At 51.0% G+C, this 20,443-nt stretch overlaps 1 protein-coding gene across 6 annotated transcripts in view; it reads right to left on the bottom strand.

Moving 5' to 3' along the window:
* Positions 1-1,059: 1,059 nt before the first annotated feature.
* DIDO1 (death inducer-obliterator 1) overlaps positions 1,060-20,443 on the bottom strand; it is a 62,688-nt gene continuing 43,304 nt past the window's right edge. For 5 of the 6 annotated variants that reach the window (XM_049868941.1, XM_049868940.1, XM_049868938.1 and 2 more), the window contains 10 exons: positions 18,861-19,350; positions 18,607-18,766; positions 17,321-17,437; positions 17,074-17,178; positions 16,709-16,844; positions 15,965-16,469; positions 15,381-15,534; positions 14,744-14,833; positions 13,720-13,915; positions 1,060-5,756 (listed from right to left, as the gene is read on the bottom strand). In XM_049868941.1, coding sequence (XP_049724898.1) covers positions 2,584-5,756; positions 13,720-13,915; positions 14,744-14,833; positions 15,381-15,534; positions 15,965-16,469; positions 16,709-16,844; positions 17,074-17,178; positions 17,321-17,437; positions 18,607-18,766; positions 18,861-19,350 — 5,126 coding nt within the window. In that variant the 3' untranslated portion in view covers positions 1,060-2,583. Of the gene's footprint in view, positions 5,757-10,216; positions 12,847-13,719; positions 13,916-14,743; positions 14,834-15,380; positions 15,535-15,964; positions 16,470-16,708; positions 16,845-17,073; positions 17,179-17,320; positions 17,438-18,606; positions 18,767-18,860; positions 19,351-20,443 lie in introns of those variants that run through there. The other variant, XM_049868943.1, reaches the window with a different exon arrangement.

The following is a 20,443-nucleotide window of genomic DNA, read 5'->3' as shown; positions in this document are numbered from 1 at the left end:
TCTTGTTGCAGTCACGTTTCTGAACAGCCGAGTCCAGCACTTTGCACAATGGATTGTGGTAAGGAGTCGTGAGAGTTATTGGGGTGATGGGTCCACAGGCTTGTTGAAAAGCTAAATTATGACACAAGGTTACAAGGTTGGGATCAATCCCATGCAGCCTCATCAACTAGTCCAAGTTCAAGGGCAAGGACCACCCTTCCACTTGTGTCCTGTGCACTCTTTGCCTTGACCTGAGAGCCCCGAGTCTGCTGATCCTGCCCCACCACCGCATCCGGGCATCAACTCTGCCTTAATACCTACACCACTTCCTCACTAGCCCAGTCCCACCTCTACCCCTTTGGCTTAAGCTCCACTTGGGGGCCAACATGGTCCTCTCAGGGCCAGCCCTGCAAGAACCTCCAGGACCCGAGGTTTTGGATAACTCCAGACAAGGCCTTGGGTACACTGTCCTCCCTCCTCACTGAGCTGGGGTCAGCCCTGACCACCCCTGCTGAGATGCAGGCCCTCCCCATGCCCTGACAGCTGGCTCTGAGTGCCACATTGCTCTCCCACAGACCAAGCTGTCCCTCTCCGCGCTTGGTGGTCCTTGATGGCTAGGAATCCTGAGTGGGCTTTAGGCTTCCCATTCTGACAGCTCAACGACCTGCACGAGGCTGTAGGTATGGATCACCGCCTGGCCCAGGGTCAGTTGCCCGTGACCCCCTCTGTCTTGTTTACTGCCTCAAGGTGGGCTGTCAGGGCCAAGTGAGCGGGGGGATGCCCCAAGCTACCTCCACCGGCACTGTCCTCTATGCTGGGCGTGCCTGGCTGCCAGCCAACAAACAGGAACAAGGCTCATTCATGATTAGGGCTGGGCTGGTGGTCCAGGCCCTGAGGGCTCCCACAGGCACATGAGGTGACCAAGGAGGAGAAACGGCTGGGGAGGCGTCCATGCCAAGCCCTGAACTTCCCAACATAAAAAAAAAAAAAAAAGGCTAAGTGATGACAGGCTGAGACAAAAACTTTCTGTAGATCTTTATTCTACTTCAAGTAACAAAATCTATCAAGTCCCATGTTTTAATGTACAGTGATATATGTTGCAATATAAAATACAATTACAGAAATTTCTACCAAGTAAACCTAAAGAAACACACTTGATTTTTACATTTGTGTATTTAAATTAGAAAATTTTAGTTTTATATGTAAAAAAAACCCTTCACATCATATTAGATGTTGGAACTTGACACCTATTTTAATGTAATTTAACCTACCAGCATTTGGTTTGTAATACGAATCATCCCGAATTTTAAATTCTCGATGTTTTCGTAACTTAAAAATTTGTGCTGTAAAGTGAAAAATCTGTAGTGATGTACAATGGAATAACAGACTCCAAAGAACAAGTAAAAGTCTCTAACTTTACATTTGCAAAAGTAAGTTTATGAAAATATAAAAAACTTATCAAAGTGTATTTGTACAGTCAAATAAATTAGCGAGGTTTTCCCTATTCACACTTCAGAAGAGCTTGAAAACCACACGGCAGAAGCAGAAGTTGTATTCCAGTTAAATAATTTCTACTTCGTTTGTAGTTCTTGAACTGGTATCACCAATTTCCATTTCAGAATTTATATAAAATACTGTTCCATTTTCAATGACAAACTTTACAATTTATCATCTGACAAATGTAACAGTGGAAAGATTAGTGCACTTTTCCTGGAATCGAGGAAGAACTGGTCAGACGGTAAAACTCTACAAACAAAACGTTCCTGATTACTCAAAACAAAGAATCCTCCCAACCTTCTTTAAAAGCACACTTCATTGTTTATCTTCTTCCATTAGGGTGGTCACATTTCAACATCAATAAACTGCCATTAAAACACAATTTCTACTCAGATGTTGCTTTTAATGTTTTGGAAAAAACAAATTTGTAATACGATATTTAAAACCGAGCAAAACTAAGAAATGTGTTCTTGTTTCCTGGCCGAAAATTTTGAAAGTCAAACTTCTTTACGACAAAACAAAAATGCACTTGTAAGTTTTGTGTTTCTCAGCATTCCAGATACAAACTAGTAATACTGTTTTCCCACCGTCCCGCTACAAACACCTGTGGGCACCCCGTGACACCCGACTCCGACACCACCCCGCCCCTGTGGAAAGCACACTGAAGACGGATAAAAAGACAGAAATGCAGATGTTGGCAAAGTATGGCTTCAAGGTCTACCAAAATCCCCTTAAAATGGACAAGAATCAAGTTCTTAGAAAAGATAACTTTATAATCTGAAAAAGCAATGTGCTTCTGTAGACTTTCCCATTTCTGTCATTTTGAATGGAAACATTAAGGGTTCTTAGACGTTTTACAAAAGGATCAGAATTGAAAAGATGTGAAATTTTGTAAGAAACCATTATATACAAAATTACAGTAATTTTGAAGTCCAGAATATTCTGTTCTTCATTTAAGTTCATAGCCATTTCAAAAACTATTTGTTCAACACAGTTCATAAACTTGGCTTTTAAAAGATTTCTGCCAGGCTGAGACTATCTACACAAGAATAACAGTACGGAGTGCCCCCCTACGCAGCCAAGGCAGGTGCCGGCTGACTTAAACCTCTAGGATTGGGCAGAAGGGACTGGCCCTCCTGCCTCAGGGCCCCGAGGGGCCTCCGGCTTCGGCTCACGAGCCCGCTCTTTGCTCCGGCTCCGCTCTCTCCGCTCGCGGCCCTTCTCCCTGTCCTTGTCTCTGGCTTTGTCACGGTCACGGTCCCTGCTCCGAGACCTGTCCCGATCACGCCTTCTGTCTCTGTCCCGGTTTCTGCTCCTCTCTCGGCTTCTGTCCCACTCCCTGCTCCGTTCCGCCTCTCTCTCCTTGTCCCTGTTGGCGCTCCTCTCTTTGCCCCTGTCCCACTCGCGGCTCGAGTCCTTATCCCTGTGTCTGTCCCAGTCCCGGTCCCGGGACCAGCTCTTGCCGCGGTCACGCTCCCAGGCCTTCCCATGCTCCCGCTCACGACGTCTGTCCTCTAATGCCCGGCCTTGCCGACCGTCCGGCAGCTGTGCCTCAGATCCGTCTAGGGCCTTCTCTTTGGGCCCAGCCTCAAACCGCTCCCTCGGCCGCCCCTCGAAGGCCTGGCTCCTGTACTCGTGGCCTTTGCTATCTCGAAAGTCAGCTGGCGGCCACGGCACCTCGGGCTCGGGCCCTGGTGCGGGTGCGCTGGCAGCCAGGGTGGCAGCAGGGCCAGTGTCATCCCATCGGTCCTTCCTGAGCTGCGGGGGGTGGCTGGGGAGCTCCAGCAGGGGCCTGGGTGTTGGCTTCGTCCCCTGTGGGGTCGGGCCCTGGAAGTGAAAGCGTGACGGGGCGTGCTCGCTCTTCTCCGAGAAGGGCACAGAGCCCCTGGGCCCCCCAAACTGGAGGGGGCCCGGTGCCCTCTGATTGGCAAACCTTGGTGGCGAGTTCACCCTCTGCTCCTCAAATTGCTGTGGCGGAATCCCTCTGGGTCCTGGCATGAAGTTTGGGGCCTGGCTTCTTGGCCCTTCAAACTGATTGGGATGGGGTCCCCTTGGGCCCACAAAATGGCCAGGGGGTGGTCCTCGCTGGCCTCCAAACTGGGGGGGAGGGGGCCCTCCTCTGGGCCCTTTAAACTGTGACAGCAGCGGTCTCCTCTGGCCTCCAAACTGGAAAGGTGCGGCACCTCTAGGGCCCACAAACGGGGCTTGCTCCGGGCCTTCAAACTGGGCCGAGGGGCCGGCCATTTCAGCATATGGGGCGTCCTGGAACTCTCTCTTTTCCCCGTGCGGATCTCTGCGTTCCTCGAATTGGGGTGGCGCCACCCCTCTAGGCCCACTGAGATACGCGGGGGAGGAGCCTCTGGTGTCCCCGTGAGGAGGCAGTCCCTGTTGCCCAGAGAACAAGGAAGGGATAGGCCCCTTCTGGGCCCCGAACCGGGCAGGCAGAGGGCCCCGTGGTCCATCGTTACTGACACTCTCATCTGCAAATGGGGGGACTGGCCCCCTCGGTCCTGGAAAGCTGGGGCCATGGAGCCCTGACATCCCAAAGGTGCGTGGTGCAGGCTCTCCCTGTCCCTGGAACTGGGGTGGAGGGCCCCCTGCTTTCTGCACGGATGGGGGGAACGCAGTGGCCCCCTCAATGGGCTTGGGCTGTGGCTCTCTTTCTCCCTCCGATTCAGCTGTTGGGTTGTCATTTTTCTCACCAAACTGAGGGTTTCTTGGATCCTCACACTGGGACGAACTTAGAGATTTTTCCTGAGAAGCAAACACTGTGCTTGGGAGCGGGTCCCTTCCTCCAGGAGGGCTGAAGCTGTGCAGAGGAAAGCTGGGCTGGAAGGCTGTGCTGGGAGGCGTCGGCAGCAGGACTTTGCGTGCGGGCTTGGCTGTGGTGTCCGCAGCTCCTGGGGTCCTTGTGCCCTCCGGTTGGTGCCTGGCCGTGTTCTCGGGGGGTGCACTCTGTGGGCCATCTTGGCCGAGCATCACTGGGGCCTTTTCCTCAGAAGCGTCTCCTGGGGACAGGGTGCTGCAGACGGGGTTGGTTGGTGGCCTGAAGATTGCCTCGGTCTCCCCGCTCTCGGCAGCCAGCCTCCTCGCCTGCCGTGGGTCTCGGCTGGGCCTGGCCTCTGTGCTCTGGCCCGTGCCTTGGGCTACCTGGTTTGTGGCAGCAGGTAAAGCTGGCCTGTCTGGGGTCTGCTGCTCTGGCTGGAACAACTTGGCCTTGGTCAGCGCTGACTTGGGAGGTGGCGACATCAACGCGTCTGACACGGAGAAGTGGGCCATGGAGACCCCGACGGCAGCCCTCTGCTGCCGAAGAGCTTCTTCTTGCTCCTCTAGTTGTCTCTTCTGCTCCTCAATCTGCTTGTTCAGTTCTTCTAACATCTTCTGTTGTTCGACCAAAGATGGCGTGGGGGTACTGGCAGCATAATCGGCAGGCCTGTCTGTGGAGCTGCTTCTAACGTCGGTACACATCCTGTTGGGCAGGTCGTCGACAGTGACTTTGGCTTCTTCTAGGATCGTCTCATCCTCCGGGTCATATGCCACCTCCTCTCGCTCTGTGGGGTCAGCAGGCGTTTCTGCGTCATGACTTCTCCCTGGCTGGGGGAGCGGCGCCTGGAAGGCTCTCTCAGGATCATACTCTTCCTCAGGGTCATAGGGCCGATCATCCTCTTCCTCGTCCAGAGCTTTCTCTTTTGAGAACTGACCAAACTGCTGAACAATGGGGTCTAATAAGGGGGTTGCTGCCAGCCCATCGTCCACCTTGGTTTTGTGGTCCTGGAGGGATGCTGGCGTGGGCCCCACTGAATCCCTGGTGAGGGGATCGAATGATCTCTTCTTTCCAAAGAGAGTCTGGAGGATGTGCTCAAGGGGCGAGGCTGTCTGTGAAGTGGACGAGGTGGCCGCGGAAGCTGCGGCTGTAACGGCTGGGGACGCAGCTGACGTGGCAGCGTGTGAGGCTCCCGTTGGGAGGGACAGGATTTTTAACACAGAGGAGGAAACTGGAGCAACCGGTGGTTCTGGGGGCGGGGGCGGGGGCGGAGGTGGGGACCCAGGGGGCGGGGTGCTGGCGGCCGTGTCGGGGTAGAGCTGATACTTGGAGGCCTTCTTGTCAGCCTGAGGAGCTGGAGTGATTTTGGGATAGACTGAGGCATCCGCATCGTCTTGTGTCTGAAGTCGGCTCCGCTTCTCCTCCATCTTGTCTAGCTCTCCAGTGTTGGAAGGACGCTTCATTTTTTGACAGATTACTAACCCAAGGATTATATTTGGACGTGGTGACTCCAGACCTGAAAAACAAAGTATTTGTGTGAATTATGGAATCTAAATCAGCGCTGATCCTTTAAAAGTAAACTTAAGGGTTTCGGTGGGGGAATCCTTCCAGGCCCAGGAAAGAAACGGCAGCAAACACAGAACCACATGCTTAATGCAGAGCTCAGGGCAGCAGACTGAAGGCTCGGTGCCACCGGACACTCGCCTGCCTGGCCCTCACATCGGCCTCTGAGGGGCCACGAGCTGAGGCACAACCACGGAACCAAGGACCCAACTCGTGAGCAAAATGCATCCCAATTGTCAGAATTCATGCGATCCAGAACGCTGAAGTAGTAACGCGGTGGTGTGGGGATGCCAAGGACAGATGTTTGAAACTTCCCCTACAAGGGTTTGAAAGTATCTTTATGATGGCTATTTGTAGAACAAAACCTTAGTGAGCAGTCAACAGTCCTTTCTGTCCTTAACATGAGTTGCAATACATAACAGATGAGTCTAAATATGCTAATGTCACATGTTCAGTTAGGGACCAATTCTTCAACTCAATTGTAATGATCAAGAAAGAACAAACCATCATGTAAATGCACTAGTCTGCTGTCAGAATTTTAACGGGGCTCCTAGGAGGGGGAATGATGCTTCTGACAAAAATGCTAAAGTGAGTGTTGTCTTGGTCTGCAGAGGCTGCTGAGCACTGAGCCTTCAGGAATCTCCCGCAGCTGCAGCCCGTGGGCGCAGGGCCTGCTGAGAGGAAGCCCCGAGGCTTGGGAGGGAGAGGCCACTGGGCAGAAACACACTGCTGTCTCCAGGCAGACAAGGCAGTTTTTAAAGTATTTCTTAAAAAGGATATTTCACAGTAGCCATGGAAACAGACACGTACACCAATGTTCACTGCAGCACTTTTCACAGCAGCCAGAAGGTGAAAACAACCCAAGTGCCCATCAACAGATGGATAAACAAAATGTGGGACACAGGTAAAATGGAACACAAGTCAGGCATAAACAGAAAAGTGAAATAAGCAAATATATACACCGAAAATGATTAGCGGTTACCAGGGGTGGGGGGTGGGGAAGCGGGTCTCTGCTAAGGAGGCTTTGAGCTTATGTTAGTGGCAATGGAATAATTTGGAAAAGGACAGCGAGAATGGTTGTACAACTTGAACGTAACCAATGCCGCTGAAGTATACGCGTGGAAACTGTTGATGTTTGCTGTGTATATTTTTACTGTACACACACACACACACACAAGACTCCAAACGTTCCAGGTTGTGGTGGGTTATGTCAGGAATGGTCTGACTCCAGTACTGGCCCCCTCCTCCCGCCACAGAAAATCCAGAATGCCAAAGGGGGAAAAGCCAAGCCACAAACAGTAGTTTTGGAGCAATGGGGACAGCAAGGGCTGACACCGTCAGCAGCGCACATCACTTCAAATGAATCAAACTGTACAAAGTCGGTGCACGGACAACTGCAGAGCATACAAAGTACACATCGCCTAGCTTTTTACTTAAACTGAAGTCTGCATTAAGATCTTCTGTCTTTGCAGTTTAAAAATTTACAAGGGAAATTACTTGACAAAGTTGTTTTTGGACACACCTCGTAGTTCTAAGACAGGGTGCTAACCTTCCTGACTGTGCCCTGTGCCCACAACAGGAGAAAACCCTGGTGCACAGAGCTGGAAGACCCAGCGTCCCTCCTCAGTGGGGCTGACACATGTGGGGTCACCATGAGTGGAAACCACCTTAATGGCAACCGGTGCTGGTCCTGGTGTCCTAACGGTCTTTTTGCTCCACAAGCTGGTGTGTAAGAGCTGAGGTCCGAACGGAAGGGAGCAAGGCCCTAAGCTGTCGCTAATAGACCCCAGCATCCCACACACCTGTTCACAGGAAAGGGGCTTTCTAGCTGCCCTCGCTGCCCCTCTGGGACGGCAGTGTCACTGAGGAGAGCTGGGCAGGGAGGGGGAGCTGCGAAGTCAGGTAAACTACCCTGAGTGTCACATCCACTTTTTCTGCTCCACAAATGTGAAGGGCAATCTACCAAGTTCTTTCTAGCTAACAAGAATTAAAGAGACTTTAACTTAGAATAGTGCTTCTCTCAATGAAATACCTCTTTACTGAATACCTTGTGGCTTACTCAAGCCCAGAGTTTTGGGTACGGTCACCTACTCACCTGGCTGCCATGGCCTATCTGCAACTAATGTATTTGCTGACAGTGGTCCCCAAACTTGCAATATAGGTTTGCACACAGAGCCGCATGCTTGGGATCTACATGGGGCAGCTTCAGAAGAATCTGAGCAGAAATGAAAGGATGTGCTCGACCGTGGGTCGGGGAAGCAGCACCAGGCGGCCAGGGCTGGGAAGCTCTAAGCTAAGTCACCCTCGGCAGTCTGGGAATGACCTATCCTCACTGCAGAGGGCTCTGCCACCTCACAAGAGCAAAGCTCAACTTCTGAAGGGCTAACTGGAGAGCTCTGGGTTTGAATCAAGTTTCAGGCCACAAGCTGCTGAGGCAGGTAAACCGTGGTGTTAAGCCTGGGGAGACAGGTGTACCCACTGTTGCAAGTACAACTTTTAATGCTCTAATATGCTTATCAGAGAAAAAGAATCAGTACAGCCAGGCCCGGAAAACTCTTCAAAGGCTAGTCTTTGTTGTTGTGTGTCGGAGGCAGGGTCACTGTTCGCACTGGTTTTTAAAACTGCGAGCTACCTAGAGGCCTACGTCCAAAGCAGCAGCCAGTGTTTTAAAGGGCTTTCCACTCCCAAGTACCTCATCTTACACACTGGCTAAGAGGTCTAATGGAACTCCAAAATCTGATCAGTGTCAGCTCTGAACTTCCCCACTAACCTTTCCCAAGATTTTAAACTGGGCTGTCCCAAAATGAACACATCTAGTCAAATCTCACCACCTGATTCGTTTATTTAAATGTTATGGTTGCATGAATATTTGAAATGTCACACGCACCTTGGAAATAGCTTGTTTTTATGACAAAGAATAAAATTCGCTAATCTGACTCGGATCTTAAAAGCGACCTCTATTGAACCAAAGGACACGTGCCAACTTAATCTCGTCCCACACCCGCCCCAGGTACTTGTCTAGCCACCGGACAAGTTAGGTCAAAGTCCTCTGAAACTCCCCTACCCGTGCTTCCATGTGGGGGCAGCGCGATGGGGCCAGGCTTCCTTCTGAATGCCCCATTCCCAGCCGGTCCAGGCTCGCCAGTTTTGGTGGCCGCCCTGCCACGCCAGGCACATTCGCCCTTGGAGAGTGATTGTGGGTCGAGGAGATGCCGAGGCCAGCCCAGGAGCAGCCTGGGACTGTGACCGGCCGGAGGCCCACGGCCAGGGCCAGACAGGCCAGGCTCAGCAAGGCAGCTCCGGTGTTGCAAAAACCTCCTCTCTTCTCCATCGAGGTGAGGATACCTATTTACCCACTGCCCCTTTGGGGTTGCTGTGAGGTTCACAGACCATAAAGATGAGGAAGAGAGCACTAGGCGGGCAGGATACTTAAGTGTCAGTGGCAGTTGAACGTGCCATCCCCGACTGCTAGACAAGGACGGCTTATCAGACAAGGGTTTTGTCCCCCCGCCCCGCTGAAACACAAACCAGTAACTGGTTTCCTTCAAAACGTGTCGTGTGTGGAGTGAGCCCTTTCAGCTCCGTGCACGTCACCCTTACATTTTCGTGGCCATAGGGTCCAGCCTCAGTCTCGGTGGTTACAGCAGACAGCTTGTACGGGAACAGAAAGAGAAACCCGAGGACAAGGGGCATAGAGAGATGTGTGCCAGTTAACCACTTGAGACGCCACCACCAGGGCCCGTGCTCAGACGTATCAGCGAGTGGGTGGAGGGGCAGGGGGTGACTGAGCAGGCAGACCACCCTGGTTCTGAGGACGCTGCCTTGTGGTCCCCTGTGAAGTCCCAGCACACGTATCAAACCTGATACATGGTGATGAGGCTGAGCTTTCCGAGGGAGCCCGTCTGAAAGCCAACTCTTCCTCTTTACCCCCAAAGCTATCAAGTGATGCTTTACCCCCAAGTCTACCCGGTGTGTTCCACCACTCGTGTTGTAAAATGAAAGCCCTCTGAGGCTCTGAATCCATCAAAACAGGATGTGCACACCTGCTGGCACAGAAACGGTGCGGGAATTAACAAGCAACAGTTAGGTTTGACTTGGAGAGAAAGAGAATTGGCAAATACAGTGGGAAACACTGGACCTCCCCACCGTACTGAGCACACACACACACACACACACACACACACACACACACACACAGACCCCTCCTGTGTCGGATCCCTGGACCCCCCACAAAGCCGCTGGCCTCCGTGCTCTCAGGCCAGGTAAGAGAGCTGTGCGTCTTCGCCGACGCCCATGGGCAGTCTGCGGCTCCAGGGCTGGGTGCACAGCGGGGGTTGTGTCACAGTGGCTCCTGACACCGAAAGGTGGGTGGAGACCTATGGCAGGTTCACGTGTAAAGAAACATGACCAATGTCCACAATTCACTTTTATTGATTTTGAAGGAGAAAGCAGTACATGCCATTCAAAACTATTTTTGACTTTGATTACAATTTCTGTGCAAAGCTATCGGTACACACATGAAAACTGAAGAAATGCTGACCTGACTGACAGTATTTCAAGGCACGGATTTTTCAGCTAACTTAGGCTGCAGTTAAACACGGATGCAAAAACAAGACCCTATTTTATGGATCCAGGCCATCTAAGAAGTGCTTTCCAGTGTTCAAGATCCTCTCCATAAAGCACCTAACACAGGACAGTGGTGCCCCCTCACCTGGGAAAAAAGGTGTGTCCTGCACCCCTATGTCTTCTAACCCTAAAGTTACTCACCAGGCACTCCAAACAAAGACCCGAGCCCTAGCAGTACCTTCAGGAATGACCAGGGATCTGGTTGCTCAGGGAAAATTAGCGAGGCCCCCTTTACTTCAAGTCAACTCCTCTTACCCTCGCACACAGATCCCCGTGGGCCTGGCTTCAGCTGTGACTAGAATCTTCCTGCCACGGACAAGGCCACAGTCTCATGCACATGCAGGGTTATGGGCCAGCACGGGAAGAGGCTCCCAGCCACCCTCCAAAAAGACGCGGCCCCAGCACAGCACGAGGCTGCAGGACAGGAGAGGTGGCCTGGCACTTCCTGTCCCCAAGGAGCTGTGTATGGGAGCCGCTCCTCACGGTCACTGTCACCGAGTGCTGCTGTGGCGCTGAGGAAAGAACTCTGCCCAGGGGCTGGCAGCAGAGCTGCTCTGAGCTACAGTGTTGGGAAAAGCACGGCCTTGTCGCCCTCACTTGCTTCTTGAGTGCCTACAGTAAGGGGTCAGGGCGAGCACACCCGTCATTTTTTGTGGCTAAGGTAACTCTCTAAATGTCTGCAGTAACCTCTACCTGTGACAGCCTCCTCAATACCCCATGGGTGAGTGCAGGGCAGTGGGGGCTTCACTGGGTGTGAGCTCGTGCTAGAAGGTGGGGGCGCTCATGCTGTGGGGTGGGGCGTCCTGAAGATACATGCCACTCTCCTCAGGCCCCCAATGATGCCCTCCCAAAGGGTTCTACACAGAAATAATTCAACAGACACACACACCCACCAGTGACTGCACACAGATGACTAAACCAGGACACACATGCACACATCTGTGTCTACAATACTCCAAGGCACGCACAACAAAGCTATGAACACGTGAAGCATGTTAAGAAAGTCACCTGGCCCGGGGTCAAGGTTGTTAGCTAATATGAAGTATATTAAATATTATACACATATTATTGTCAAATATGTTATCAGGAACATGAAACGAAAAACACTAGGCTAGGTTTAACAGGCTTAGATTTAGAAGAAATGCCTCTAAAGTATTTAAAAGCATACGGGCAAGACTTCGGTGATTACGGATTTTTTAAAATCTTTTTTTTTTTTTTCCTATTTTTAACAAGCCCAATCTGTTCTTTATTGTATAAGGAAACATGCAATCTTGGTGTGTCTCCCTCGCGTGTGTGACTGCACAGGGGAAGTGTGCTGAGGCAGGTGAGTGAGGTGCCCACGATGCCAGCAGGGCCCAGGGTACTGGGCAGGTGGGCGAGGGCGTCCCCTCCTGGTCCTTCCCCCTGCCAGTGGCCCAGGCGGCTGCTCCTCCCCTGACCGCTGTTGTGGGGTCCCCTCACAGTGGATTCCCCACCTGCCTGGCCGGGCAGGGCTGTCACAGAGCCTTGCTGCATTGCATGCCAGCCTGGCAGACACACCAGGTGTCTTTCAGTACCCGCCTCCCAGTTCCCAGATTGACAGAGAGTGTGCTTCCACAGCTAAACCTGGGGTGGAGCAGGGAGGAGGTTACATTTCGCTTTGTTTTTAAAAAGGAAGGCTCTGTGTCTGCTAAGCAGCATCACTATAAACAAAAAGTGCTCTTTTCACTTTGAGGAGCATGCTTCAGGGTTTCACCATGTGTAGCTCCCAGGACGGCACACGCACACTCCCATCCTACACACAAGCTTTTACATGTGGGACTGACCAGAGGCTCTTGGCAGACGGCTAGGTCAGCTTCTTGCTCTTCACCTTCAGGAAAATGGGACGTTTCCTTCCAACAGTCATTGTAGAAACTGGCCAGCTCTCTTCATACGGCTGGCCACCAAGAGCCTTCTGTGAGGCTCTCTCTGGCCACGAGTGAGGTGGCGTTTCTTTACCCCGAGAGTGTGAGAGACGTTTTGAAGCACTTCGCTTTTCAAATGTATATGGCATTAAAGTAATGTATCATGCCGGCCAATATTTAGTCCTGGAATTGCTGATACCAACCAGTACTTCTATGGGCACAATTCAGAAAAGCAAGGACCAGCCAACCCCACACCACCAGGTGCTAGAAGGAGCTCTAGTTGGGGTCTGGAGGCCAGGCTTGTGCATGGGGGACTCTGGCCCCGCACAGGGACCCTGATTATTTGTGTGCAGTGAGTGGCACCCTGGCCCCCCTTCACCCTCCTCCGCCCCCGTAGGTCCAAGCTCTGTGCGGCTGTGGGCTGAGCACTTGCCAAGGACTGTGACGGGACGAAGGACACTGAGAAGCCAGCGATCTATGCCAGCACCTGCCTTCAGTACTCAGAGTGTCAGCCACCGCTTCTAGAACAAAGCACTTTGAAGACACGTTTAAAATGCATTAGGAACGTCACCTTTGAGGTAGTATTCACCCTCTGTGGACCTTATGGCCAAGGAGACACTTGAATCTGGGCAGCTTTTCCCAGTTCCCTGACCTAAGTCACAGGAACATCTACTCAGGGCTTAGCAGAGTGGATGCCAACTCAGCCACTCACCTCTCTCAGACCACATCCCCAGAGAACCTCAGCTCCTTGACAGACCTTGTTATTTTTTAGATTAATTTATAACCAATTCTTTAAAAGCAGCACTTTCTAAGGAATGAGCAAATACAACGCAGTTTGCCAAATATAAAAGAACTTACTAAATTTAAGCAAAAGATGCTGAAAATAATTATTTTAATCTACTCCACGACTATTTTATATGTATTTCCTGGAAATCAATGCGCCTGTTGAAGAAGTGACCCCAGAGGGCAAAAATCTACTTCCTGATACGGGCTCTTTCCTGAGCTGGATATTGAGTCGATAAAGGTTCCAGTTAGAGTGAAGACCGGGACCCAGCGCCTTTATGAAGGGTGACCTTTCCTCATCAGCTCATCCCTGGCTGTCTGCATTTGAACGCCCCTCCACCTGGATGCCAGGACAGGCGGCTGGAGGCTGTGGATTCTCCCCTCCTCAGAAAGCTCCCTACACAGCTTAGGCTAAGAAGGGGTCCATCTTGTGCACGGTTCCTAGGCCCCACAAGTGGCGTTTATAGCTAACACTTCTTCACTTGTGCTCCCAACCCGTTCCTAGAAAGCCAGGCAGGGACAACAGCCTGGTCTGCCTTCTGACAAGCTGAGGCTTGGTGTCCGGGGTGAGGGACATCTGGTGACCAGTGGTGCCTAATTACTACTCAGAAAGTTGGCGCTTACCTGGTCCCTCAAAGGGCAAAAGCTTGGATGGGATAGGGTCCTTAGCGCTCAGCGGGATCAGGTAGAGGTCCTTGATGTGCCTGTTGTTATTAGCGACCACCCCGAAACGGCCACGGCTGCTAAAATATGAGTACAGAGAAATGTAGGCAACCTCCTCCTCCTCTGTGGCTGGATGAAAGCGGATCAGACACAGCTCCTACGATGCAAACACAGGACACGGGAAACACGCTGACTGTGCCTACTCCAGAGAAGCACCCCTCAAAATGGGTGCCTGACACTGAAAATTAGTCTGAAACGGAAAACATCAGCAATTCTTGGGCTTTGGTTTTCAAAGTCCTGCTGCTCAACACGTAAAAAGAGCCAGAGAGAAGGCTCTGCCGGAGCGGCCTCAGCCTCTATCTCCTCCCACCGACAGCACCTACCTTGTAGAGTCATCGCCTCTACGAGACAACCCAGGTGACACGTGAGCTTGGCACAGCGACTGGTACAAGGCGTGCTTCCCAGAAAGTCACCCTGGCCGAATCACCATGAGTGGTCGTGGGCACCAAACAGACCGCTAAACTATAAAGGCTGTGTGCACCTCTAAACTGGGAGGATTAAAGGAACTTGGAGGGTCCAAACCCTCATGCTAACTATGGGCCTTTCCAAAGAAAACTGCACTCAGATGCAGACACGGGGGCGCACAGAAAGCAGATCCCACCCAAGGCCCCAGGTCTAGGTGGCTGCGCCAGCCCACGGCCGAGCTCTCACTCTCCATTTCTTCAATCCCAACAATAAAACACAGCTCATACGTTCTTAGTACAACCCAGCTGTGTAATAAAATGAAAAATATAATAGAACATCCATCACTTTATTACCTAATGCACTCTCAGATAAGCTATCATTTTCTTCCATTAAACACTCGAACATTTAAACATTCATCTGGAAATACCTAGTAAGCTGTAGCTCGACACTATAACTGTTCAAAACAAAAGGTGTGTTTAAATAAAAACACTGTTCCACAAGTTATATTATAAACAAATACCTTAGAGACAGAAGATCTGAGTTTGCCAACATAATCCCAAACCGTCTTCGGTGAGATCCTCCCACCAATGTGAATCGTGTCTGGCAAATCCTAAATGAAAAGCACTTTGAGTAAGTAACTGGTGAAAGCAGAGCATTTACAAAGAAACAAACAGTAATCTCAAAGCACCAAATGACCTGAGAGTCAAGAAAGTCAGGGCTATTCCAAAGAAAACGGTCACAACGGTACTAACTGCCGGCTGGGGTACCACTCACTGTCCATGACTAGCACCTCCCAGCTCAAGGCGGGTACGGTAACGAACTTCCGGCACAGTGTCTCACTCAGAAGCCGCTGCCTTTCATCGACACACACACGGCAAGCATTCAGACGCTAAGCAGACAGGACTGGCTGGCCACTCCTTGCTGAGGCCATAACTACTACCGCTGTTGTCGAGAATCCTGAAGGCCGGGCACCCCCTGAGCTGGACGGGATGGAGGGCAGGGAGTATCGGCCGCTTTCTCAGAATCATCAGGATGACCTGTGACCCGCACAGCAGGCTGCTCTGCCCTCTGAAGGCCTCAACACCTAGACTCTAGGTGCTTGACTCTGGTGTTATCAAACTCCTATGTGACAGACACACACACACAGAGGTTCTGACCTCACTGAGATAATCAAAACACCCAGATACAGGATACGCCTTCGTGACGAATTTTGCCACACTCTGCATGTTGATGAATCCTTTCCAGATGGTGCCAAGCCGAGACAAAAAAAGTGTCGTGTCTCCTTCTGGAGGGGACCGTGACTCTGAGGTGCTGTAAAACAACCACAGGCAGTGAGTCGACCTCCCGTGCTCTGCACAGTGGCAACTCTGAAAATGCCACGGCCCCAGAGGTTTCAGGCAACAAGAGCTCCTACAAGTTTTGGCAGAGGCTAGTTCCAATGAACTACTTCAATCTTAGTGACATAAACGGATATTTTTGCCACAGGAAAACCAACTGAGTAAGCAACCAAACCTGACAGACATCAACTGAGCTTTCTGCTTTCAAGGTCTATCCCTCTAAAATGGTGATCATGCATCCTAAGGCCAGGCCTTTTAAAATTAAAGAATAAATCTGCATTTACAGGTGAGCTGCAGAGTTATTTAATCACCAATTACTTTTCTCTCTGTTCATCTCAGAAATGACTAGCTCTTGGCTTATCCGCCTCTGCCTGACGCTCGGTGACGGTGAAACTGACAAGTACCTTGGTTCAGGTGACGAGGATGGCTTGGCCAGGATGGACTTGGGCATCACCACAGAGGTCAGAGCAGGCTTCGGAGAGTCCTGTCTGGTTTCTGCCACGTGTGCACTGTCCGGGAGAAGGCTACTGGTGGGACGGGAAGCTGTGGAGGCTGAGACAGTGCCACTTGGTGCAGTCCTGGGGTCTCTGCCAGATACTGTAACCGTGGTGACCACTGGGCCCCCACAGGAGGCCGGGAAGGGGGCGAAGTCCTGCAGAGGAGATGGCTCTGGATGGCTGAGTCCTGGAGGGACAGGGGGATGGCTTCTCTCCACGTCTGGAAGAGGCGTGCACTCCGGCTCGGGCTCAGCAGCGCCCTCAGGTGGACTTTCTGTCATCCCCTCCTCGGCATAAGGAGCAGACTCCGAGAGTATGCTGTCGTGCCTGGGCCTGGCGTCTTCTCTCTTAGCCGACGTCGACAGCTTTGGTTTTTTCAAAGCTGGCTCATCTTCTGATGACAGAACCTGGCCTGAAGAACATGAGGAAAGATTTCTCCAGATATCTTACCCGTGAATAGCCAGTAATCTCTCAAAAGATTAAAAAACCAACACTATAAAGGTAGGGGCTAGCTTTTTCAAACCAGAAAACCATTATGTGAGCCCCTCCCCAAATGTGAGTCCAATACAGTTGCCATCAGAGGGCTTCCTGACTTAAACAAAATCAAGTTTAGTCTCACTTCTAAGGTTTCGTCCCCCGAGTCATGCTCACCTGTGCAGATTCGACAGTTGAGATCAAACAGGTGTGCCCGGTGCTGGCTGGTGGTGTCCTTCAGCATGCTGCTGAAGACGTCCAGAGGGGGCGTGCTGCTCTTTTCAGGTACAGCTCGTACCAACTCTTGCTGTTCCTAAGAGCAAAAGAAGAAAAACACCGAGTGGGTCATTTCTTTTCCAAATCCACCTGCAGGTTAACATCACACATTTAAAGAAAACCTCACATGATTAAGAACCGCTGCATACAATTACATACGCCCGTTACAAGCACAGTAACTCTACCCAGTGATTTAGGCACCTACGGCGATTCGGAGAAGGTCGATTTTATTCTATGCTCTTGAGTACGTAAATCCCAATGCTCACCTCCGAATCTGACACTGGGGGAGAGTCTTCCATATCAGGAATGGTTTCCTGTTTAATGGCAGTCTTCTTGCTTTCATTATGCAATTTAGTTCTGGCCTCCATCACCTAAAAGAAAAAGACAAAAACGAAACCTTAAACGCTGTTTTCTAGGAGGACACCATGCCCTCAGAGAATAGCCCACTGAGTTATTGCTAGAAAAGTCAGGGGCCCAGTGCCTGAAGAAGGCAGGCTTCCTGTCAGCACTCACAGGTTTTGCTGGTCGCTCTTTCCACGTGGACAGCTCTTTAGACGCGAGCTCTTCTGGCTTCATTCTCACAAGTTTTGCCAAAGAGATTTCCTCACGCAGAACTCTATGGAAGAGTCCCTGGAAACAGACACCTTTCAGTCATGTACTCACAAACATCTGCAAACTGGTGTTTAAGGTGCCAGAGAGGATCTGGAGAGAACTACTGTGTATTTTTTCGCAAATAACGTTCCCACATAAGCACACCACACACATAACACGCCTCAGGAAATAATGTACAGGGAGGCTGCACAGCTGGCCAAAAAAAATAACACACACGTAACACGCACGTTACTTGAGTAAAAACTTGGTAAGCAGCACAGCCTGAGCCACTTCCTCCAGGGGCACCTGAGCAGGGTCAGCGCCAGCCTACAGCAGTTGTACAGCAAGTAGGGGTTAGAAAAGCTAAGGACTGAGGCTATGCAGCTGATCCTGAGGCCCATGCTGCTCTGTTCTGCTAAAAAAAATGCCTCCTTGGAAAACCAAAGCCATGAAGACGATTTGGAAGACAAGTCAAACGGGTACAGTGGTAGGAATACAGGCAGAGACAGACCAGCTTTGTTGGGGCTTGTCAACTACGGAGCAGCAGACCAGGCGAGCATCTGACACTACTCTCAAACATGGGCAAGCGGTCAAGAGGTGGTCAGAGACCACCAAGCCGACTGTCAGCCTGGGGGCCTGAGGCTGGGTCCCAGCAGGTGCTGCCTTTTACTGGCTGTGACACTGAATATCTGGTCATCTTCTCACCCCCACTGTCTTTACCCAGTGGGAATGGCAGCATCTGCCCCCCAACCACTGTTGAGTCCCCACGTCCAGTGCTGTGGAACAGTCCCTGCTGTGCTGCCCAGACGGGGAGACAACAGCGTCTGCTGTTACCACGGTTACCAGTAGGCCAGTAAGGCAGAAAAAGCTGTGTGAAGTCACTCTCTAGGATAAAGAACTGGAAGTTTATTCTGGAGACAGCAGGGAACCGCCCAAGTGACTGGCATATAATTTACAGAAGTATTTAGAAGCATTTCCCAGGCTTGGTGCAGTGGGTGACGCGTTTAAGGACTCTACTAACACAGGGAACATTCTCGTTACCAGGGGCGGGGGGCACCTGACACGCAGCACCCCACCTTTCAGGGAAGGGACAGAAATGTTTCCAGGTGCTACGTTTAGACGATTCCTGTGGAACCCAGCTGACAGAACGTGACAGGTGACGAGCAGGCTCGTCTGTAGGGGTCCGTTCCGCTCCAGCGCTCACACACCTGATTTTTAGGATCCTTGAGGTTGAACATGATGCTGCGGTATTTGCTCTTGTAGCGATTGTCTGTAACTTGAAACAAGCTGAACATCTCCTTCTCGATACGGAGGGCAACTCTGCCCACTTCGTTTTCTGTCATGATCAGGTCGTCGCTGTCGCTGACTCTATGGAGTAGGAAGGACCCTGTAAACCACTGCACTGACGTATACAGAAAAAAATCCCGCATTAACAGGTAGGAAATAAAATAAAACAGCCCACCTTTTCCACAAAATCTCTTTTAGAGAGCGTCTTATATTCTGTCGGATCTGTGAATTGGGCTGTGACGGGGCGGGACTCGCAGCCCCGAGCCGTCCTGGTCCTGGAGAAGTCCCAGGAGCAGATACAGCCCCCGGCTTCCTCATCGCTCCGGCCACAGCAGAAGGACCCACAGCAGAAGAGCCAGGTAACTTCTTAGGGGTGGCCGCTGCCGCTGTAGGCGCCAGCCCCAGCTGCTTGGCAGCAGAGGCATTGGCCATGGGCGTGGATGATAACCAGGGTCTCTTGGGTACCGTACCCTTAAAACCTGAGGGTGACTTCTTAATGGCCTGCTTGGCGGCTGACACATGAACGAAAGCGGGCGACTTCTTCGGGAGGTTGCCAGGCAGGGAAGAAGGCTGCTTGCTGAGCACAGGGCCTGAAGGAGCCATTTTCTTGGGCATGGTGACAGCGGCTGCCACCTTCTCCCTAGTCCTCTTGTCATCCTTCACAGCTGCAAAGGAACAAGATGCAGGCTCCTCAGAGACCAACCCACGTGCGTTCTGTCATCTGGATCTTAATATCAACTAGCCAAAGTTTATCTGGTGTTATTGTACGAGAGAAATTTAGAGAAAAGGACTTTTAAAACAATAAACTATTAAATTCAGGAAGGAGTGAAAGAAATCAGAGCTGCCAGTATTATGATAGTGACTACATTTTAACTAATCCAGGGGAAAAGAAAAAAAAATTTATTACATTAAATCAAATGTTTTACTTCACCCAGTAAACTCTACTAGTATCAAAAGCCCAATTTAAATCATCAGCTAAGTTTTAAAAAGGGAACAAACATCACGTTATCAAAAAAGCTAGATTTAGAATAACGCTTTCATTATTAAAGATTCCAATACAGTATTTCTATACAAGTTTCAAGAGTGTTTTCCAGAAAGGGTAAAAGGGACACATTCTCCCTAAATGCACGTGCAGAACTCCCGTCGGCCCGCGGCCAGCAGAGTCCCAGCCCTAGTCCAGCGTGAAGCCACAGGGGCTCCTGTTGTTCCTCTCGACAAAAGCCAGCTGGAGACGACATTAGTAAAAATATGGAAACATTGATGGAAATTTACGAAATGGGGAAAACTAACCATTTTTATATGAAGAATTAGATGCAAGAATCAAGTGGCTCTATTACATAACTGTTCCCATTTACAACGCTTGAGCTGCACTCAGCGGAGTAAAGCAGGTGAGAAAGGGCACTTCTAATCCAAAGGAGGGACAGTCAGGGCTGAGACAGGCAGAACACCTCTCTCTAACGCCAGGACCGTTTCTTTAAAAGACAAAGGGTCTGCTAAACAACCGGTTACATTACAACCCTCCCACAGACCAGAACTCAGGTCTTTGATAACCGTTGGACACAAAGCAGAGATAAGCAGTCTCAGAGAGCCACTGACCACAGAGCCACACAGGGCACAGGGGCATGAAGTGGCAGCCATCAGGTCAGTGGGACTGGAAGTGGGCTCCTGGGGAGCCAGGGCTGCAAGCTGCCTCAGTGCTGTGCAGGTATCTGCAGGGCGGTCAAAGGGTCAGTGCCCAGTGAGCCAGAAGGTACCTCC

The sequence above is a fragment of the Elephas maximus genome, chromosome 25 (genome assembly GCF_024166365.1).
Source record: "Elephas maximus indicus isolate mEleMax1 chromosome 25, mEleMax1 primary haplotype, whole genome shotgun sequence".
Taxonomy (NCBI): Eukaryota; Metazoa; Chordata; class Mammalia; order Proboscidea; family Elephantidae; genus Elephas; species Elephas maximus.
This window is presented reverse-complemented; position numbering and strand designations above follow the sequence as displayed.